The sequence below is a fragment of the Mytilus galloprovincialis genome, chromosome 1 (genome assembly GCF_965363235.1).
Source record: "Mytilus galloprovincialis chromosome 1, xbMytGall1.hap1.1, whole genome shotgun sequence".
NCBI lineage: Eukaryota > Metazoa > Mollusca > Bivalvia > Mytilida > Mytilidae > Mytilus > Mytilus galloprovincialis.
The window spans coordinates 125,459,555-125,483,437 of NC_134838.1; the positions used below are offsets into that span (position 1 = coordinate 125,459,555).

Sequence of the window (23,883 nt, forward strand, 5' to 3'; positions counted from 1 at the left end):
AGTCATTAGACTGTGACTGAGGAACTGACCTAATCACAAACTAATACATGTAAAATAAGCAAAAGTTTCGAAGTCAATAGACCATGACTGAGGGGGCAGGGCCAAATAATCTCCATGGTAATGAGATGTGCCAATGCTTATACAACTGCATACCAAATATGATTGACCTACCACTTGCCGTTCACCATAAACTAGACCGAATCACAAACTAATACATTGTTGACGCCATCGCAGACGCCGAAAACAGCATACCTGTCTAGCTTTTTGACTCTGTCAAGACGAGACAAACTCTTAAGAATTTACATTTTAGTCTGTTTCAACGATAATCTGTATTATTGAGAGGGTTTTAAAGCAAATCAATTTTAAGCCATTCCAAAACTGATACTACAGTCCTTCATTATACAAATATGTGATATCTTACTTGAGATATATAACTTTAGCCAATTCTAACATTTCCCACGCCAGCTGTAGGTTAGACACATCATCAGGGTCCTCTTCTTTCTCCTTAAGTAAGGAATGAATTCAATCAATTTAAGGATTTTGATTAAGCAACACTGATATCAATTTATTAATACGACAATGATATGTTTTGATTCCACTAACATATCAGTAAATTGGAACAGGCAAATTAGGGCTGTTCCAGAAAGACATTGTTGTCGGGATCGGGGGCTTATTTAAAAAATTTCATAAAAATGCAACCCCCCACAATTAAGTGTCATCCAACTCCCACATCACAACCAGTAAGAAACATTTTGGAAAATCTCTTAAAATCTTTATACCAGATATCAACAATGAATTTCGAAAAAAATAATAATTTTATAATTAAAGGAGGAAGAATAGATGTCCTAGAAGTTAATTCTACAAAATCCATTGAATTCAATTTTCGAATATGGACAATTTGGTTTACTTCCTATACTTTGGATTAATTATTATTTGGACACTAATTTTTGTGGGTAAAGCTGAACCACGATATTAAGTGTTAAACGAATTACAATTTTCTATAAGGTTATATGCAGACGTTTGGAAAACCAAATATCCACGAAAATAAAAGAATCCACATTAGTACCCAATATGTAAATACTTACACCAGCAAGACAACAGATGCAACATGTTGAGCAGGAGCTTAGCTTTAAGAAGCACCCAAGATCACATGGTTTATGTTAGATTATGTCGCCAAAGTATTTTCTATGTTGTGTGTTTTACGGTTTTTGTAGTTTCTTTTTGCTATGGCATGGTCAGTTCGTTTTCTACAAATGAAGTCGACTTTCACTTTGGCATCTTCCACCTTTCTTCCTTTCAAGTGTTTACCATGTATTTATTATTATAGCAACCCTGATCACCCTCCATTTACATATGGTTTTTGCATTGTACCTACATTTTCATAGTGTAACCTACCTCTTTACTCTTCTCCCCTTCCTCAGCAGTGTCTTCTCCTTCAGCAGCCTCTTCCTCTCCTTCTTCCGCAGTGTCACCCTCCTCTGCTGTGTCTCCCTCTGCCGCAGAGTCACCCTCTTCTGCAGTATCTCCTTCCTGTTCCTCACCTTCTGAAAATAAAAATATTTCTCATATTACATAAGTAGAATTAAAGAACACATTTGATAACCAAAACACTTGGTATCATAGTAGTCCCTGCAAATAGTATATTAATAATATTATTTTAATAGACAGAGACTTGCTTATCCATTTCAGTCTAGTTTCATGATGTTATTCTAGTCTTATTTGTCATATTGAACTTTCAAAGGTGTGTCATAAACTCCTGGTGATTTTTTTAACTATGATCTTAGGAACTTCTCTTGTTAACATATAAACTATTTATTTTTTGGCTCCTTGATACAATTACATTTTTTTAACAGTGTCTCCCTTTTCGTGAAGAATTGTCCAGCAACAGATGTAGAACACCAACTGATAACATACAGTAATAACTTCTCACATCAAACTTGACACTCTACAATTTGCTTGCTTTTCAGATTTCAAATAGTTTATATCAACATAAATATCTTAACACTTTTTATTCAAAATATTCTTATAAAATATGCAGACTATTATAGACCATTTCTGCTCTTCAAGTCAAAAACATTCATTTTACCTTGATTCAAGTTGTAGGGGAAATTCGGGTTATTTCGATCAATAATCAATTGTGCGTTTTTAGAGATGGCTTCCGTAGAGTTGACATGTTGAATTATAAAATTCAAATTGCGTCGGAAAGACGCTTTACTTTACATGCATACTTCTCTGCGTTTTACCTTCATTTACCAAGTAGTAACGGCAAAAGAGCAATAGATGCCGAGATCTAACTTCGGCTAAATTCGATCATGATCGGTCAATTTCGGTCACACATTCGGGCAATTTCGATCACACAGTCTGCATGTTCTTGCCTTTTGGAAAACCTCATTTTACCATACTTGTGAGCAATTGACGATCTTTACAGGACATCAATCATGGCAATTAGATCCAAATAGGATGACAGTCTTGACAATGCCAGTTTTTATTAAACATAATTCTTGCCATGTTTTTTTTTCAATATTATGTTGAATTTTTAAACATGCGTGCCTAATTTGATTAAATCTGTTGAATGTTCTCATCGCTGTTTTATTCAGGAAACACGTACATGTATATGGGTATATAACCCCTCTTTTCGTACGCAGGATTCAGGGTTGTTTTTAGAGCGTACACGGTACATGTACATGTACTATCGTACGCAGAAAAAAATATATGTTCTATGCTAAAACGTTTTGCGGGACTTAATAAAACAATTAAAACGTACGCCGTACTCACTGCGATTGTTTTAGCGTACCCTTGACTCAATTTATGTACACATGTAGCAAGCAATAAATATTCCCTGTTCAGTGTTAAGAAGAAACAGGTTATCTGGTGTTACGACAGTCAGTTTGTGTGCGTGTGTGTTTTTGCTTTTTTTTTTTTTTTGGTTTGCTTATTTGAACTTTCGTGTGACCAATGATTTTGTAAAGTTAACTTTTACGTCCAACCAGTTCCTGAGAAACCCCGGCAGTGTGTCTAATTTTTCATCAAGGCAGAAACAGTTATCGGTTCATCAATGATTTAAAATTTTAAAAACATCTTCTCTAGCCAAAAGTTAGGATCCGTGTAGAGAATAATAAAGTGATCGTAACTTTGGCTGGCAAAGATGAGGGTTGAATAATTTGTTTTCTATCTATACGAGGTCTTCCAGAAATTGGTATGGGCTTTGCTCATTGTTGAAGGCCGTACGGTGACCTATAGTTGTTAATTTCTGTGCATTTGGTCTCTTGTAAAGAGTTGTCTCATTGGAAATTAGACCTGCAAGTCTTGAAAGGGGAATGGTGGACAACATATTGCTGACAGACAGACAGGCATACAATGTAGACAGATAGGTTAAAACCTTTAGACCCCAAAACTTCGTAAGTAAGTAAGTAATTATTTATTATAGTGAGTACAGTAAGTAAGACAAGTACTAGTAACCAGGAACTTTAAGGCACCAACCATTTTTGATTTAAATTTTATACATTTATATCAATTTCCGATCTCACAGCTTTTATTTCCTTTTCTATTTGTTTCTTAGCATTTATCATTTCTCTAATCTTTAGCCTCTTTTCCTTTGCTTGCTCTTTTTTCAGTTTCATATCCTCGATCTTTCGCTTGCTCTCTATTACTTCATCAGATGTCAATATTCTGTGTCCTGTCACAGACGTTTTGTTTATTCGAGCCTTTTTCTGCGGCGGTGGATCAACGCTAAAGATAGCATTTACGGATGCATTCCAATCAACAGTAGTTGACGAACAAGGTGTAGATAGGGTCTCTGATAGTGGTTGAAACACCGAGTCGACTTCATAAATAGTTTCACTGAAACTGCTATCGAGGGAAATGAGGGATTCAACTGCCTCTCTGGTCTCACTATCAACAATTGGTAGAAGAACATCTGCAGAGAGAGTGTGCATAAAATGCGGATCTTCTGGACTTCCTGGAACATCGATGACATTCTGTTCGTATGACTGTACCTGAATTTCATTTAACGGGACGGTGTCAGTAATTTCAGTAGTGATACATCTAGCTTCGGGGCCGGCTGATGGTTTTGTCCTCACTACGGTGACTTCTTCTACTCTAGACTCGGTTTCGAAGTACTTACGGATCACCCATTGTAACGGATGTTCATTTGTGTCAGGCTTGTTGGTATCAAAGGCAGAGGCAGGAGCAAAGGCAGCAGATGGAATGTTTAAGGGGTTCCAAGGGAATATTCCGCATGATCTGAATCCTGATATTGTGTTCTCTGGTTTGAATGCTGTTTCGAATGCCCTCCTGAACAGACCTGGCCAAGTAATTTTGTTAACAAGATTGCCAGGATTTTGGCAATATTCTGAGCAGATCCTATCATAATTTTTACTTAGAGGACCGAAGACAGTTCGATCCAAGGGACAGAGATAATGTGTTGTGTGTGGCGGTAGAGTTAATAGTGTTATATTATTTTCCCTAGCTTTTTCTATTAGCCCAAGCACTTCGTGTGAATGGTGACCGTCCAGTATCAGAAGTTGCGGCCGCTGATTTCCGCATTTCTTCAAAAATATGTTGGTGAACCATTCAATCCCTAGGACATCTTCCGTCCATGCTTTGGCTTGGTAAGTCCATGTTGCACCTACTGGCCCGTCTGCGGTGTTGTAGCTCATAACTGCTTTTTGTGTTTTTCCTTTCACGATTATAAGTGGGGGCATTCTGTCACCTCGGGCATTGATACACCCGAATATTGTGTTTCTTTCACGTGTATTTGAAACCCTTCCAGGTATGGTCCTAGACGATTTGGCAGCGACTACTTTGCTTGGGGTGTGTTCAAGTGGGACACCTTTCTCGTCCATATTCCAAACTAGTTCTGGTTTATCATTCAACCCTAACCTATTCATCTCTTTCTTTAAATCCAGAAAATACTCCCCTACTTTTACGGAGTTGAGCGCTCTTGCTCTGATGCTTGTCAATTTTTCCGGAGATCTAAGTGTAACAGTGGGATTTCTGCCCTTAAACCCATACCACCAGTCTTTGCCTGGTGTATTGTTCTTGAAGTTTTTATCAAGATTAAGCTCTTTGGCTAAGTGCCCCACCTTTTCCATTACTTGGGCCTTATTCATGCCCAATCCCATTTCGGCAGCCTGGGCACATTTTTTTACGATTTGTTTCTCTATTTCTATGGGTATTACTGGCTTGCGTCCGACAGGTGTGTTATCTTTAACTCGACCCCGCATGTGGTCGCTTAACGTGGCTTGGGGTATTGAATAGAGAGATGCCGCCTTTCTCTGTGATACTCGCCCACTCTTGATGCCATCTATTGCCTTGATGAAATTTTCATCGGTATATGTCCTATAAACACTTTGCTTCCGTTTCTTTGGCATTGCTGAAAATTCATTAAAACACAATATTTACAAGATAATTGACTACATAGAGATGAAATGCATTTAGAGACAAAACCATAAAGCCATGCAGAGACCTTAGAACTGGGAGCTTAAGAAAGTTGGAAGTTTATTAAATCTTTATAAATAAATTTTAGTTTGCAATGGGAAACCGATATTTGCAGCATGTTCATTCACACATGCCCAGGTGAGCGATTCATTCACCTTGGAGCTTCTTGTTATGTATATCGCGCTTCATCTGAGGAAAGCAATAGAAGTTTATTTTCAAAACTGCAACTAAAAGATTTAGCTCTGATTAGTATTTGAGTATTTTGTAGGTCTATTGACTAAACAATGAAATTGTTATATATTTTTTTTATTTTTCGTTTCAGATAAGTCACTTAATTTTAGCGTCTTTGATTTCAAACTGGAAACCATGTAACTTTAAAAGGTCTGTTGCTGATTTCAAGTTTATTTCTTCATTTACTTTTAATCCAATTGTACATAGCTGCTGAGGTCCCACATGTTTGTTCTTGACCAGTGCGTCTTCTTTTGGTTTTAGTCTAATTACGTTTGATATGTTCATTTTTAAAATTCTTGTTATCACAAAAGAGTGATTTTTCTTGAGGTAGGCCTTTCTTTCCCCGTCGTATAGTATGGCCACTGCATTAGGATCCTTTGGATTCTCTGGTTCCCGTTTAACCCTATACCCCAGCCCAACTTCCAGATGTCGATGTCCCCAGTGGTGCATGCCGACGGCCAATAGATTGGGTATAATGAGATATTTCATGCTGCAAAAATATATTTAATATATATGAATTTGGCCAAATGTCGCATTGAATGAGTATACAAGTTAACGTTTTCGGATATATGGCATGTTTTCGCAAATTATTGTAATCTTTCAAGAACAAATTCCAGAATCAGAAAAGAAGAATTCGAACAACGACACACCCACCGTGCAGAGTAGGAAAACGGCAATCTTGTGAAAAAAATAAGTAATTTTACATTATACTATCACGTTTTAGGTCATAGGTAAATGTTTATGGTTTTGTCTCCAAATATAGGAACTTATTATTTTAATGTCAACAACATTTACTATTGTCTTTGTATTGTTTTATAATGTTTTCTACTAGAGACATAAATTTGTCTCTGTTTGTACCAAGTCAGGAGTAGTCTAGGCAAATAACTTTGCTAATATTTATTTTATCTTGTCAGAACTTCACATTTCGACATTTCACTTGTTGTTCACAGTAGGGGTATTTTGTTACTCTCGTTACATTGGCGGGCGGATTCAGAAATTTAAGAAAAAGGGGAGGGTCCACTCAGGGTGCAGGAAGAATGGAGACATTTTTTTTGTGCAGTTTTGCCGAAATCTACAAAATGTTCCAAAGAAAAAGGGGGGTTCCTACCCCGGCAACCCCCTTTCTGAATCCGCCACTGCAATGATTGATAATTATTCTATTCAAAGATGATTGTGGTATAATATCGGCAATTTTATTTTCAAAGAAAAATCATCAGAAATCGTTATCAGCATTATGAATATCCATTTGTAAATCCTAAATGATTTGAATAACATATAAAAGGATGTGATCGAAATTTGCCGACAATGAGAAATTATGTTGCGGGTAATTTCGATCGTTTTAAAAGTCTTAAAACAATGACAGTAATAGACTTTTAAATGCATACAAGATGTTTTTCTATTCTTTAATATTATAATTTCAAGAATGAAAGGTTTTAACACTAAAATTATATGTTTACTTACTTTTGTATAGCTAAAGAACCGTATAGTGAAATCAAATAAAGTTTTCAAAATTCCCGCAGAATTGTGGGTGTGGCGGATAACGGTACTCTTCGGCCAATCAAACGACGCGAAACAGATTGCTATCATGTGACACCCCATGCAGCTGGTCGAGAGAAATGCCGCAATGCGACATAGTGTATTGGCTTTATAACAGTGATGGGGACAAATGTACTAAAAAGGGTTAAACGATGTGATCGAAATTGCCAGCGTGATCGAATTATCCCGAATTTCCCCTAATCATTTAACCTTGGTTGTCTTCTATAGCTATTAAAATTTTTAAATGGACATTCACAATTTTATTTTTAGTATAATAATGGAAAGAAATACTTGTTTAGGTTACTTTTATTTCTATATATAGCAGTAATCATGTTCATAACCTGAAAGATGGAAGTACTGAAACAAGAATCTTGGACAACATGTTAGGAAGTACTGAAACAAGAATCTTGGACAACATGTTAGGAAGTACTGAAACAAGAATCTTGGACAACATGTTAGGAAGTACTGAAACAAGAATCTTGGACATGATAGTAAACTCAAGTGCATGCTTATCAGATGAAGAAACAAAATAAAAATATTTCCTTGTTTCATTGGTTTATTTTACATTAAATTACAAAAAAAGAAGCAGTGAAGGAAATGAAAATGTGTATTGCAACCTGGGTTTGAATTAAATGACTTCGTTTTTCAAAGCCAGACATGAAAAAAAAAATCTTAATGATTAGGGCAACACTTTTTTCTATGAGCAATATACAAACTAATTACAGGAGTGTATGATAATGTCAAAAAGGGAATACTCTTCATGTTAAGTCTGTTTACTAAGCGTTTCAAATTCAAATATTTAAACTGGAGAGTGGATAAACATTGTATAGCACAAAATTTTGTGGTGTAATCTGTAACACACACTTTTCGAAAGATCTACAAAATGATGTGTTCTTTCTATGTGACACCATCAGGCATGGTCCCCTTTAAACATGACTTCAAACAAGAGGCTCTCAAGAGCCTGAATCGCTCACCTTAATTCTTTTGGTTAAATCTCTCATCAATGATTATTTTGGCTTTTCAATTTATTTAAATGTTTTTTGGATCGTCCTATTTTCTTCAAAAGCCAAAAAAAATAATCATTTTCTCCTATGTTCTATTTTAGCCATAGGAGCTATGTTTCTTGACATACAAGGAAATAAAATATAAAATTTATACTAGATACTCTGAAACTCATTTAGCCTAAGTTTGGCTGAAATTGATACAGCAGTTTCAAAGGAGAAGATTTTTTAAAGTAAGTCAACATGATGAACAAATTGTGAAAAAAGTCTTTAAAGGGCAATAACTCCTTAAGGGGTCAATTGACAATTTTGGTCAAATTGACTTAATTGAAGATCTTACTTTGCTGAACATTATTGCTGTTTACAGTTTATTTCTATCTATAATTATATTCAAGATAATAAACAAAAACAGCAAAATTTCCTTAAAATTATCAATTCAGGGGCAGCAACCCAACAACAGGTTGTCTGATTCATCTGAAAATTTCAGGGCAGATAGAAATTGACCTGATAAACAATATTACCCAACGTCAGATTTGCTCTAAATGCTTTGGTTTTTGAGTTATAAGCCAAAAACTGCATTTGACCCCTATGTTCTATTTTTAGCAATGGCGACCATGTTTGTTGATAGATCATAACTTCGGATACAATTTACAAACTAGATATCCTAAGGAACATTCAGTTAAAGTTTGGAAGTATTTGGCCCAGTAGTTTCAGAGGAGAAGATTTTTGTAAAAGATTACTAAGATTTACGAAAAATGGTTAAAAATTGACTATAAAGGGCAATAACTCCTAAAGGGGTCAACTGACCATTTCCGTCATGTTGACTTATTTGTAAATCTTACTTTGCTGAACATTATTCCTGTTTACAGTTTATCTCTATCTATAATAATATTCAAGATAATAACCAAAAACAGCAAAATTTCCATAAAATTACCAATTCAGGGGCAGCAACCCAACAACACAATGCAACAGGTTGTCTGATTCATCTGAAAATTTCAGGGTAGATAGATCTTGACCTGATAAACAATATTACCCCATGTCAGATTTGCTCTAAATGCTTTGGTTTTTGAGTTATAAGCCAAAAACTGCATTTGACCCCTATGTTCTATTTTTAGCAATGGCGACCATGTTTGTTGATAGATCATAACTTCGGATACAATTTACAAACTAGATACCCTAAGGAACATTCAATTAAAGTTTGGAAGTATTTGGCCCAGTAGTTTCAGAGGAGAAGATTTTTGTAAAAGATTACTAAGATTTACGAAAAATGGTTAAAAATTGACTATAAAGGGCAATAACTCCTAAAAGGGTCAACTGACCATTTCCGTCATGTTGACTTATTTGTAAATCTTACTTTGCTGAACATTATTCCTGTTTACAGTTTATCTCTATCTATAATAATATTCAAGATAATAACCAAAAACAGCAAAATTTCCTTAAAATTACCAATTCAGGGGCAGCAACCCAACAACGGGTTGTCTGATTCATCTGAAAATTTCAGGGCAGATAGATCTTGACCTGATAAACAATATTACCCCATGTCAGATTTGCTCTAAATGCTTTGGTTTTTGAGTTATAAGCCAAAAACTGCATTTGACCCCTATGTTCTATTTTTAGCAATGGCGACCATGTTTGTTGATAGATCAAAACTTCGGATACAATTTATAAATTAGATACCCTAAGGAACATTCAGTTAAAGTTTGAAAGTATTTGGCCCAGTAGTTTCAGAGGAGAAGATTCTTGAAATAGTTTACGACGACAGACGACGGACGACGGACGACAGACGATGGACGACGACGGACGCCAAGTGATGGCATAAGCTCACTTGTCCCTTCGGGACAGGTGAGCTAAAAAGGAAATTCAGATGAAAACATAAAAAAAAATGTCATAATAGAATTTTGACCAATGAAGAACTGAAATCAAAACGAACCACACATTGGTCAACTATCAATGTTGCAGAGATGTGATAAATCATGTAAGAATTCGAGAAAACAGTTTCCTGCAATTTTTTGTATGTCCCTAATTCTGTATTTGCCATCATCTTAATTAATGATATAAAAGCTTTTGAACCAATTCATCTGAAAATCTTTGTTTTGCTCAAATTTTTAAATATTTTTGACGTCACTCCATCCAGAGATAGAAATAATTGGTCTTTGTTTCTGTGTCTGTTAAATGGAAATTCTATAGATAACTTTTGGTTAGAATCATAGCAAATTATGGAGTTCACTCCATTTAATTGTTCATTTCTAAAAAATTATATCTTGAAATACAAGGACAGGTAAAGGAGACAAGTGTTCGGTTTTGTGCACCATTATGCATTTTGAACTTAACTTAGTGTAAACTAAAGTGTTTTTTGGTTTGTAATGATTTGACACCTGTCTGATTCTTAGGCAGATTGGAACCCAATGAGGCCAATTAAAATTAATTGATAGATTTCATCCACACCCGCCCCTCTGAAATCGTCTCGCCCCGATTTTTATTTTGAAAAAAAATACGATTTACGGATTTTGTTCATCTGTTTCCGGTAACCGTCAAAAATTTTGTTCCCTTCCAAACTTCCTGTTTCAAATTTCGGTTTTCGTAATTTCTTCGAGTAATTAAAAAAGATTCTGCAGGCTCTATGATGACAAAATCGTCTATAGAGAATAGAGATTGATTTAGAGAAGGGCATGAAATAATCGGGTTACAAGTAATACGCTGTGTCCAAGATGGAAATTTGCGGCATGACACAAATTTCTGCAATTAGAAAACCATTGATTTTTTTATTGATAAAAATTATACCCAAAAAGCAAGAATCGTGGAACACATTGGTACAAAAACATAACTGTGTAACAAAATGACGCAAGCACAAACTTGTTAGATTTATGACAGTATATTGAGTTCAAAAAATCAGCAAACATATACATACTTCTGTCCCAATACCCTCAATAGAGCCATTAAACAACTTCTCATTTTTGGTTATGTTCATGTTTGACATTAATTATATTTGCATCTATCAGAAGAATCATAAAAGCACCCACCCTTTTGTTTTCAAGACTTTTTTTTATTTTTTCTGTACGCTTTCTTTTATATAGTTGCATATATATATTTGTTTCATTTTATGGAGACAAAAAAATGGTCGCAAATTTGGTGAAGGTAGTCCAACTGAAGAGGAGAGCATTCTTCTTTTATGCTTTTGCTGTTGAGGTTTCGAAAGCAGCAATTACATGTCACTGCGAACAGTGGTTGCCAATCAGAGATTTTTATTCATGTTAAGATTTGAAATATTATGTACAATTCCTTATACATGTATATACATGATATAAGCTTATTATCACACTTGCATATTTGAAGAACATGTCACAAGAGGGTTTCATAAGAAATATAAATTAAAAAATTAAATCCTCCCACCTGCCCCAATTTTTTTTTTTAAATTTGGATGAAAATCTACCAATTAATTTTAGTTGGCCTAACATAATATAATCAAGTTATTTCTTCAAATGAAGAATTATGTTAACAGGTTTGGTATCATGCTGAAAGTAAATCACAATTGCTCCTAAAATCTAAAAAAATATAAAATGTCTACACTTCGAAACAAGCTAATTAACATTAAAATGTATTCAATCGATTGAGAAATGTTGAAATGTAACTATTTCTTTCTAACTAAAATGATTTTTGTATCTTTTGTTGACTTTTTCAAGTATCCATGTGACTGACAAACACAAACAACTTGAGGCTTTCAAATTGACCAATCATGAAAATAGTTTACTGAAGACTTTTGTATAATCTTACAATCTTTTGAGAATTAAAGGGTGAAAATTGCTTTATCTTAATAACTTTATTCTTGTTTCAACATTCCAATGGGGAACTTAATAGATTACAATACCGTAGTACATAAACCCTTTTTTCAGATGTTTTGGCATTCAGTTTCTTTATTTTACTTCAATTTCATGGTAGAAATTTTGCTTTCACCATCATTAAAATGTGATAGCTTTATATATTACAGTTACAATTTGGGAGTCATACAATTATTAGTATAAAAGGGTGCCGATTAAGTTAAAATACCCCTTTTCCATTATGAGTAAATGCAATTTAGAAAGCCTGCACTGAGAAAATAAATAGTTATAAGTATCAATGTCTTCTATTCTTTTGTATTGGGAATGATTCATTGACAAAGCTGATTTTCCCATGTTACTGTACATAAAACCATGGGTCTAGTACAGAATGTATTGCCAGTGAGGGTGCATTTAAAAACAACAAAAACATTGAAAAAGGTGAAGTGACAACAAGCATGCAAATAAATGACAACGTTGTGTGTTGTAACCTTTCATTTCCTCATCTGTGCCGTTCACTTTTTCACCCTCCTCCTTGGTTTCTTTGTCATCTTTTGTTTCCTCTTTCGTTTCTTTCACATCTTTTTTCTCCTCTTTTGTTTCTTTCACATCTTTTCCCTCCTCTTTTGTTTCTTTCGTATCTTTTTCCTCATTGGTTTCTTTTGCATCTCCTTTTTCATTAGTTTCCATTTTTTCTCCATTAGAAGGCTCTTTTTCAGATTTTTCTGCCTTTTCCTTTTCAGACATAGCATCATAAACTTCTAATCTCAGTTTTTCTCTTTCTTCCACTGGACACAAAAATAAAATGAAATTGAAGTCAAAAGGTCTCTTAATATTGAATTTATAGATAATTGTTATGTTTAAGTCTGTTAGACTACTATCTAGTAAGAATTTCTTATCTGACCTGCTTATACCACATTTTAATTTGGTCTAAATAGTTCTATAATCACCGAGTTAGCCCTCAATATAAAATCCAAGGGGAAATAATCCCCAACTCCAATTTAATATGTCATTTAGTCCATCTACACTGGCCATGGTCAGCAACAATAATTATATCACATGTACAATAAAACGCGGTTGATTTCTATTAGAGTTTCTGAGTTTTTATATTATTCTTTTTTTTTGGTCATTTTAACAAAATCTGTAAACTAAAGATTTGAGGTATTCAAATTAAGGATTAATCATGTGAAAGTAATCTCTTTTTATAAAAAAAACTTTAAAATATAACATTTAATATTTAGATTTAGAAACTAAATTTATATTTTGCAATGTTTATTTTATGATATTTCCTTTGGTAAATTCAAAAATTTAGGTATTTATCATTATCTGTAAAGACTTATGTATTTTGAGTTCAATATCAAATAGGAAATAAGCTTTTATTCTTCTTTCTTTTTTTTTTTATTATAAAATTATAATCATTTCACAAGTTTTCTATATGATTCATGATTCCTTACCGTCCAATTTGTCTCCGTTCTCAAACTGTTCATCAGCACTTTTAGAAGTATCTTCCTCCTCTTCAGGAACTAAGGGAGATAATGAAAGACTTCCAATCAATCATCCAGTAATAGTTTGATCAACTTTGTCCTTCATTGATAGTCATTAAATGTGCACAACTTTCTCTCACAATAATATGCATTTTATTCAATTCAATTCAAAATATTTTATTGTTCAAATATCAAATGTACATTTAAACAAAGGGATTGGACAAAAGGCAGTGCCTATACAAATCCTTTCTCATACAAGATGGATTGAATAACATGCATGATAGTATATAATTTTCTGACAAGTTAATAGATCATACGGTGTTGCAGTGAGTCAGGGGAGGCAATTCCCCCACTTCTCGAAGTATTTTATTTCATGCAATTTATCAATAATTCTAACATTCAGGCATTAGTGGTAATTATAGATCTTCTTTTTATGCTTTAATGGAAGAGCTGTAAGTGAGCTCCTTCTAAACAGGAAGGTTATTAATTACATCTGTACAGAATAACAAGTAAACGTTATTGTGTTGGCAGTATGTCTACAAGTTCTTGACCATACTCTTTTTGAAACATTTAAAAACAAGAATGTGTCCCCAGTACACGAATGCCCCACTCGCACTATCATTTTCCATGTTCAGTGGACCGTGACATTGGGGTAAAAACTCTAATTTGGCATTAAAATTAGAAAGATCATATCATAGGGAACATGTGTACCAAGTTTGAAGTCGATTGGACTTCAACTTCATCAAAAACTACCTTGACCAAAAACTTTAACCTGAAGCGGGACAGATGTACGGACGCACAGACCAGAAAACATACTATGCACCTTTGAGAAGTTTCTTGCCCTAAAACACATCATAATTTGCCATCTAAGTGTTTTACCAGTCGAGACACATATGGGATCGATTCTTTTTTAAATGATTACATGGGATGAGGAAATTCAGATCTTTATACCAGTATTAACAAGGTACACAGAAATAAATGTAAATTGAGGTTTCAGGCTGCACACAATTGGTAGAGTTATTCAGTTTCTTGAACCTTTTACAAATATTTCAAATGAAAAATGAAACCTTCAATAATGGACTGCAGCCAGAATAACTGCTATCATAAATGTCTAAATTATAATGTGCCTAGTACCAGTAATGTGAAATGAATAAATTGACTATATACATGTGGTCTCAGATGTGAAATGATTATATATATGGACAGAATACATCAATATGCTAGGAATACCCACTACAAAATAACCATGCAGTAGATCTACCACTGTACTGACCTCCTTGTAAAGCATTGCCCAACACTCCTGTTTCCATCCTTGCCAGGTCCAGCAATGATTGGCCATAGTAAAAATAGGCTTCTGCACATTCTTTGGCTGTTTCACCATATGCTTTGGCTCTAAAATGTAAACATGTTTTCAGTAATTTTGACCAACGAGGAACAGAGAAAACGAACGTTAATTAAATAACAAAAACAATCGGTTTTCTATGTACATGTACACTATGCTTGTTTAAACAGGTACAACTTACCAAATATAGAAGTTCAATTTATCTAACAGATTGAAAAGGATTTCTTGTGCTCTTCAGTATTATATAATCTTCAATTTTATCATTTCTGGGCCATTTAATTGTGATCAATTTTATTTGTATATACTGTCTCTTAACAAGAGTAGGCAAATGAAAATTATTACTTATTGTCAATGATGACTAAAATTATTACAAGATTTTTAGTCATCATGGACAACAAGTTAATTAATCATCCTTGTTTTATACAACTCACAATATTTTACAAGCTTCCTGGAACTGATTAACAGCAGCTGGTACTTCTCCACAAACCAAGTTTCTTTTACCTTGTGACAAAATCTTACTTGCGTCTGCTGCAGCCTCCATCCTTAAAAAAAGAAATGCATATCAATATACTGGTTGAATATATGCTTTGTACATATCTAATTTCAACATTTCAGCTGTCGGCGAGATAAGGCCAAAAAAAAAATATATGTCTGTTTCCTGTTTCCCGACCGACCCTGACTCAAACCCCCCGACCCTAGATCTTTTTATTCAAATCCGGAAAAAAATCGTTTCCGGTCCGATCCAGATCCGTATTTTACTATGCCCAAACAATCAAAATGGCGGCTCCCAGCACAAATGTGCTACAATTAAGGTTTAAAAAATGTCAGCACTGGGAGGATTATTCAATTAAAGCTTCTTTAAAGGGATTAAATCATTTTGGGGTACAGGACCCTAACCAAACATGACATTTAACCGACTGCAAATCTGACAGGGAGTGCAAAAAAAAAAAAAAAAAAAAAAAAAAAAAAATCCCGACCTACCGACCCTGATTTATTTGCCTTGGAAGCAGGAAACAGACATATATTTTTTTTTGGCCTAATGTTGCAGATCTTCCTATTCAAACTGTAAAAAAACACTTGGTTTGATGGTTAACCCGCCAAATCATTTTTTTATAAATCTAAGTGATACTAGGTCTTAAAAATAAAATTGGCAACTGCACAAGTTTGAGGGTTATTGCCAACAGCAGGAACAGAAACTTGCCCATCAAAATCTAACAAGATTTTATCTTTCTGAACACAAAATGCACATAAAAATGTTCTATTTCGAGGATGCCAGGCCTTATACATTTGTAACTTCAAATGCACATACACTTTTTGTACTCATCTGTATTCAAGAGTAGTTTTTGAGGTATGAACAATATTTTTGGTCAATTTGAACATTAAAAAATCCAGACAAGATTTTTTGTGTCCTGTCACATGAAATGCTTTTAACCCTTTACTAGGAGCATGAGTTTGTCTGTACTTTAGTTTATTTTGTGGTATTGACATGGCCTTATGTTTCCATCAATCATTCTTTTAAATAAAACAATCTTCCCATAATCCAAAATTTAATACCTTATCACAGACCAACATGTAACTGGTTGGGGATGATCTCCCAAATTGATTATAATACCTCATATTGTGAAGTGCAATTTATTGCATAAAGACAACTACTTTTGGATAGTCACTTTTCTTAACATGTGGGCTACAATCAGTTGGATGGGTTTTAAAAACCTATTTGGGAGATAATCTGTAAACTTTGCAAAAAGTTTCAGTCAATAGACTTGGCCTTATAATCTTCTTGTTTATGAGATGTCTTGCACATATACATGTACATTAAAAATAGAAAATATACTTTCACATGTACCAAATATCAATGAATTACCATTAGGATACTGATCCAATCACAAACTAACTTTTCATAGACATAGGCAATATAAATTCTGATCTTTATTTACTTTAAAGAAAAAAAAAATATAATTGAATTGAAAAGAAAAGATAGGTTTGTTTTTATAATTTAAAAACCAGTAATTACTTGGCTGAAATTTGCCTGCTTATTTAACTGGATAGCCTTAAGGTATAAAATGTAAATAAATTTGTAAGCGAGTGAAACCTGCTCACACTGTTATCTTATATCTTTATTCTTTGATTTAGATTGTTCGAATTAGACGTAATTAAGTTTCCATACCTGGATTATTCACTCATCTTTCAATTAAACTTAATTTCACTCATGTATGGAAATTTTACAAGAACAGAACATCAATCAAAAGGTTATAAAAGGTATTACAACATAAGCATGTTTATATCAACAACAAAAAGAGACAGAACTCAGTAGAAAATATATTTACCAAATAAACAAAGGTATTTCAGATTTCTTAAATTCTTAGTCTTTCAACAAAAGTTTTTGTATATTCTGACCACAGTATGGCACAGATGCCTTCATAATTTTTTAATTTGGAATATTCGTATTCAATGAATGGTAATGTATATAACCAAATGTCAAAAGCAAATAAGTAATGAAGTCAATGGCATAAAAAAGTAAAACTGGCACATTTGTGGACAACCGTTTGTAAATTCAACACTTATATAACAGCTAACTAAATGCTGCTTGTTTCACACCTGTCTTTTTCTGATGAAGCACTTGTGCTTGCAGATTCTACTTCAGTCATGACTGTCGGCACAAAGAGGAACAGGCAAAGTGTGTGAGAGAATTTCGCGCCTTCTTTACAGAATGAACACCTGTGTGTGACGTTTATGTGCTTACTCTCTAAAACAAATTCAGTTATCATTTTTGAGAAAAAACATACATACTTTATTGTTTTATTTCATTTATATTTTTATGGTGAAATAGTCAGAATTTTTTCTAAATATTTCTTTTTAAAACAAAGATTAAAGGTTAGAACACCGTTTTCCGTGACGTATTCAGCCTTTTTTGTTAGCGGCCATATTTGTCAACCTCGTGGGTCTGAAACGACCGAAAAAGTGCGTAATTTTACACTATTTCCCTTTATCTTTCACTTTCTTTTTTTCATAGACAATAAGCTGAATGATTAAGACATTAATTTTTACCAAACTCAATGAGATCGTCTCTGAAACAGCTTTGTATCGCCCTGCTTATTTCAATCAAACAACGATAGTCCTGTTTTGTATTTCAACGTTTTGACACAGATTATTTGTTTATTTTTGGTCAAAATGTTATTGACGCCTTGAAAACTTTTTAAATAAAAGCTGTGGAGACTTATAAGGGATGTACGAAATCGACAAATATCAGAAGGAGTGATCATTTTGACAAGTTACATTTGTGACTCAGAAAGGGAATTTCTATGTTATTTGCACCCTTTTCTATCTATGGAATGTATCTATTCCTTTAATAGAAACACAACAGAATGCCAAGAAATTTGAATGTGACGCAATTTACAATCTTACAAGTACTAACTCAAATATGTAACGAACTGTTCAGCGTAAACATGAATTTTACATAGGTAAAACTGACTGGTTCAGACCTGTTACTCAAATTAAAGACTTTAATGTGTGTACTTTCTTGTGAGTTTCCTATGAGACAATGCTTTTGTTATAATAACGTTTCAGAAGGAATCAACTGTTAATTGATGTTGTCAGATCTTTAAAGCGTATGTTTGTAGTCGTATTGCATATAAGAATTCTAGATAAAGCTTTAATTTATGCCTAAAGATCTCAGATCAACTACATTTATCAGTTTATTTTTCACTTTACGACGGAAATAAAATGCTTAGGATTGGCACTCAAAATACATGTAGGGTTGGTCGGAAAACCGTAAACAGACATATATTTTTTTCTAGATATAGACCTAGAATGCAAGATTTGATGGGTTCAAATACTAAGGTTGGGGATCGAGGATCCTCATAAATGGGTACTATACTCATTTATATGTATTATACCCCAAAACATTGAAAACAGGCTTTAATTTTAAGTGATAAATATAAACTTTGGATTTAGATATTTTCTGTCTTTGCGCAACACATTAGGGTAAAGGACAACATGTTGCCTAGAGAAACCATACCTGAAATATCATCAGGATAAAAGTTAATAACCTTCTGCATGAAAAGTTTTTGAAGGCCATTATCTTTCAAATCTCATTGGAACAATTGTCTTACCGCCAAACAAATATATATACATGTTTGTGGTTATAATAAAAACCTATCCTAACACTAATTTAGGTCTTTTTTCAATAAAGCACTGTTAAGAATGTACATGTTGCTCTCCTAGAATCAATGTACTAACTCAGAAATCTCTTGTTTTGTGTTGTCTGATCACTCTATCTTTATTTCAAACCCTACCACTTTTTACATTGGCAAAATGCTTATCTATTTTCAGAACACATTTTACAATGAATCCAGAAAAACTGAAGCAACTTCAAGAACAAGTGAGGATTGGTGGAAAGGTGAGTTGGGATTTATACATACACATGACATAGTTTAATAAAATATAGTCCTATTTTTCAAGTTCATATTTGTATGTTCACTTACAATCTCTGTACTTGTACAGTTAAGGTGATGACACATATGACTCCTTGTAAAAATGGAAAAATAATCTTAGATTGAATTCGTGAAAAACAATAATCTTTACACATTTATACTTAAAACCAACTGTGTTTTGTCTGTTTAATTTATTTTATTTTTGATTTAGGAAGACAACCTATGCATGTTCTGTAGATGAGTCTTTTCAACGATGTTCAATAACACCTGTTTATGAATTGTCAGGATCAATCTGACAATCATTCATTTTCCTAAAATTAAAGTAAACTTTAAAGCAGATTGATTTGTTCAATGTCAGTGGTGGATCCCAAAATTTTCTTAAGTGTGGGCCTGAAATGAAATGTAATCAAAACCCTATGGTACTGACTTGATATCTTAATCTTCCAAGGTAAAGCATTTCTTTTGAGATACAAGAAATATAGATCATTGATCATAACATTCTAAACATCCTATCTAGAAATTTAGCAATGAAATAGATTCCCATCAATGTCCTTACGGTGGTGTTATCATTACTTGTCTTATTTCAGGGAACTGCCCGTAGGAAGAAGAAGGTTGTCCACAGAACTGCTACCACAGATGGTAAAAAAGTACAAACCACATTAAAGAAACTGTCAGTTAGCAATATACCAGGCATTGAAGAGGTGCGTTTCTATTGAGTTGAATGTGTAGTATGTATGTTTCACTGAAATAGCAACAAGAAACAAACTATTTATAGGTCGTTTTATAGCCTTCAGCACATCACATTAACATGTTTGTTTCTTTGCAGTCAGCAAAAGACCTTAGAAAATAAGAAAAAAAAATGCAGGAAAAGCTCATTTTTCTAGTGGTCTATTTGTAAAGTAATAATTGAAGCCTGTTTCTAATGTGAAAATATGGAGATGTATGGATTATCAATGAGATATTACCAGACACCAAATGCCAAGGATGTGAACAATTACAGGTCACTGTATAACCATCAACAATGAGTATAACATGTGCATTAATCTATTAAAGGCCCCAGAATGAAATGAGAAACAATTTAAGAAAAAAAAGTAACTTCCTTATTTATTCTCATCAAAAAAGAAAAACAATTCAGACATCACAGCTTGTGTGTTTTTTTGGAACATAAGGCTTTGCTAAAATGTAGTGACACTTTTGGTTTTTACATGCATGTTAATTGAGCAGCTATCATACTTTGAACACTATTAATGGAGTAGTAGCAAAAAATAGTTAAATTGGTCAGAATTCAGTATCATGTGTCTGTTTTCTGTATAACAGGTTAATATGATTAAAGAAGATGGCATGGTTATTCATTTTAACAATCCAAAAGTGCAAGCATCATTAGCAGCCAACACATTTGCCATTACAGGCCAGGCTGAAAATAAACGTAAGTATAATAGATAGTGAGGATCACAGCTTAAAGTCGAGGACGGAAAATGGGCTATGTCAATATAATATAATGTCACAGATCTTTTGCCAAAGTTGTATGCAAATTTTAAGAAATCTGTGACATAGTACATTTACTGTAACTTGACCTTAAATTATGTAAATTATGAATTTTTCGGATAAAGGGGCCAACTTAAAGATTTATTGACAAACTTGATTAAGGTAGCAACTGAAATGTTTCCAATTTCAATTTTATGATTATCTTCCACTATTTTAAACATAGTGAATATTTGATGTTGTTAATGTGTATATTAAATTTCATGGCTAACTTGTATCATTATTGATCTCAAACTTTTAAGCAAGACATTCTGAAACTGCTTATATATACTTTTTATATATTTATTATCTCCTAATATGTTATATATTTTACCTAATTTCAGAAATAGCAGAAATGTTACCCGGAATCTTGAACCAGTTAGGAGCAGAATCTTTAAGTAGTCTTAAAAAACTTGCTTCTACTGTTGCTGGAGGTACTAATCCAATTTATATACAAGAAAATTAATTCACACAATAATATAAAGTAATGTTATAAAGATATACAGAAATATACAAAAGATATATATTAGTCACAAAATGTCACAATTATTAAATCAAGATACATAATACATGTAATCAAACTTGCTGTTGATAAGAAAAAAGTGACAATTACATATTGAAACCAATTATATTTGACTCTTTGGGCCATGCAAAAAAGATATTTGGTTTCCAGCAACCCAGCTTGATCTGTATTTACTGTCCAGGTCTCTTACTTTCTTTTTTTTTTTTTTTTTAACTCAAAATCAGAACTCTCAAGAAGTTATCAATTATGTTCTTATTTTCTGATAATTTTCTAAAATAGTCTTGTGTCAGAACCAACATTCAATTTAAAAGACTGACAGATGATAGGCACTGTTTATTGCACTGTGTTACGGGAATTCTGTAAAGTTCTAGTAAGGGTTGATTTCAATTTAATTTTCAGCCACACCCAGTAGTGAGGGTGCAAAGTTAAACCTTATTCCTACATATGTCTGTAGGTCCAAAAGTTGGTTTTCACACTTTGCCGCAAACAAAATGTTATGAAACATATACAGATTGCTTATTAACCATCAAGTTCAAAATTGGGGTGGCATAACTTACACTGTTCTCGAGTTACCCCATTAATGTTAAGTTAGTGAACAGTGAACAAAGAGAGCACTCAAACACACAATCAATCTCTTTTGACAACAATATGAATTAGTAGGCAGACCTTGCATATTTACAAGTGGGTACCTCCTTTTGTATGTAAATGGTGTTTCTTACAAAATTAAACTGTTTTGTGTAAGATTTGATAAGTGAAATATCAGCTAATTGAATTGTAGTAGCTAAATCCGACCAATCTTAATATTCTTGTCTTAATATTCTTGTCTGCAAAAGCTATATTAGGTTTGTACAATATATTTGTTGGACATATTTGTATTGTGTGTTCTGTTTTCTGGTTTTACAGCAGGTGGAAGTGACCGACCATCTACAGAAGATATTGATGACGATGATGATGGTGTGCCAGGTAGGTCACAGTTTTACAAGCTATTGAACAATTTCTTTTATTTTCTGTGTCAGATTTTAGTTAATTTTTCACATATTGTACCATAAATTGAGTTTGCTATGATGTTTTAGGGGAAAATATACAGAATTGTCATAACTGGTGAACATCTATTAAATCCTTTGAAATATCTTATTTAATTCTTCAAATAATTTCAATATGCATAACATAGGCCTATCATGCGCTCTTTAAAGTTAATTAGTTAGGTCTCAATTGACAAACTATTAAGAGTAAAAAGTCTGATTTTTTTTTTAATTATATTATCAGCTTGTCACTTCATATTTTTAATGCCCCAGATATGATAGTTATATGTTTTCAATTGGTGCATCCTTCTATTACAGTTATTGTAAAATTTTGATTCACTACATTTTAAAAAAATGCCCCAGCTATGATAGTAGCTTTGTTTTTCTGGTTGATGCCTCCTTCAGTCATTTGTCAGTTACCGTTCATGTAAAAATTTTATTTGATATATAGTTTGTTGTGGCATTGAGTTAATATATACAGATAAGAATAATTTGCATTTCTAATCTTATTTAAATTTTCATTTTCAGATTTGGTGGAAAATTTTGATGAAACTTCTAAAGGAGAATAATCTAGGAACAAACTTTTTTCATATAATCTTATCATGTGTAAACTTTGCTTCGAACATATAGTTTGTATGACAGTGTGTTGTGATAAAAGTCGTCGAAAGACCCTGCCGCGTAACTGCCTATTGGTAGTGTATACACTATTACGTCTAAAATTCATTTCACACCTGCAATGGAGGCAACTCAATTTTGTAAAACAAACATTTAGCATTTTCTCTATTGCAAGTGTAAATAAAAACATTTTCTACAGGTGCTTTTTTTTTTTTTGGTCATAAGTGTCTCATATAGCTCATCTGGCCGTTGAGCTAAAATGCATTACCTAGTGCTATCCACTTGCATAATATTTTTTTAAATATTCAAAACTACATGTAAGAAAAATTCATGGTAAGAACTCCGACTGGTTATATTTCTTTGTAAGTTATTATGTAGTGTGGGAATGGATTGTCCTAAAGGAATTCAAATTTTGGAGTTGCTGTTAAACAAATTTTACATGTACAACCTTGAACGAGAAGAGCTTTGCATATGATTAAAAAAACATCTATTTTTGGAGACCATATTATTTTTATATTGTTTATTTATTATTGAAGGATCTAGTTATACCCCTACTTAGTAAAATTTTCTACCAATGATTGTTTGTTTATTTGTATGGTCTCTTTGTTTAAACACCAAAACCTTAATGTGCAATTCCCATTAAATCACTGATTTGATTGAAGTTTTCAGATAATCTAAAGAAACTCATGTTATTGTTTGTCATTATCTGGGACTCCTTCTCAACCTTTTACTGGATTTCTGAAACGTTCACAGATTTTCAGCACCTAATGTCATTGTGCAATGATATTCTGTAATTCAGTTTCTAATAATGTATATATGTATTTACATATGTTATTATAAAAATTTCATACATAACTTACTGTCCAGTTTATATTAGGTAGGTAGTTTTACTACCAATAATTATCCATACAAGAAAAAAACACA

General features: G+C 33.2%; 2 protein-coding genes across 6 annotated transcripts in view; one reads left to right on the plus strand and one right to left on the minus strand.

Annotated features, from left to right (window-relative positions):
• LOC143057551 (protein HGV2-like) overlaps positions 1-17,590 on the minus strand; it is a 32,979-nt gene extending 15,389 nt beyond the window's left edge. Inside the window, exons 1-8 of one of the 4 annotated variants that reach the window (XM_076230872.1) lie at positions 17,444-17,578; positions 15,277-15,387; positions 14,777-14,895; positions 13,474-13,542; positions 12,598-12,807; positions 12,511-12,567; positions 1,396-1,544; positions 422-504 (exon numbers count right to left, since the gene is read on the minus strand). In XM_076230872.1, the coding sequence (XP_076086987.1) occupies positions 422-504; positions 1,396-1,544; positions 12,511-12,567; positions 12,598-12,807; positions 13,474-13,542; positions 14,777-14,895; positions 15,277-15,387; positions 17,444-17,493 (848 nt within the window). In that variant the 5' untranslated portion in view covers positions 17,494-17,578. Of the gene's footprint in view, positions 1-421; positions 505-1,395; positions 1,545-12,510; positions 12,808-13,473; positions 13,543-14,776; positions 14,896-15,276; positions 15,388-17,443 lie in introns of all 4 variants that reach the window. The other 3 variants (XM_076230888.1, XM_076230866.1, XM_076230881.1) reach the window with 3 other exon arrangements.
• Positions 17,591-17,680: 90 nt separating this feature from the next.
• LOC143057578 (transcription factor BTF3 homolog 4-like) lies at positions 17,681-23,157 on the plus strand. Of its 2 annotated transcripts, none has more exons than XM_076230908.1 (7): positions 17,681-17,806; positions 19,178-19,244; positions 19,866-19,979; positions 20,596-20,704; positions 21,144-21,233; positions 22,226-22,285; positions 22,873-23,157. In XM_076230908.1, the coding sequence occupies exons 2-7, from the start codon at positions 19,191-19,193 to the stop codon at positions 22,911-22,913; spliced, it is 468 nt and encodes a 155-aa protein (XP_076087023.1). In that variant the 5' UTR covers positions 17,681-17,806; positions 19,178-19,190; the 3' UTR covers positions 22,914-23,157. The 2 variants fall into 2 exon arrangements, with proteins under 2 accessions (XP_076087023.1, XP_076087014.1); XM_076230899.1 differs by having other exon boundaries at positions 21,144-21,232; positions 22,216-22,285.
• The last annotated feature ends 726 nt before the right edge of the window (positions 23,158-23,883 follow it).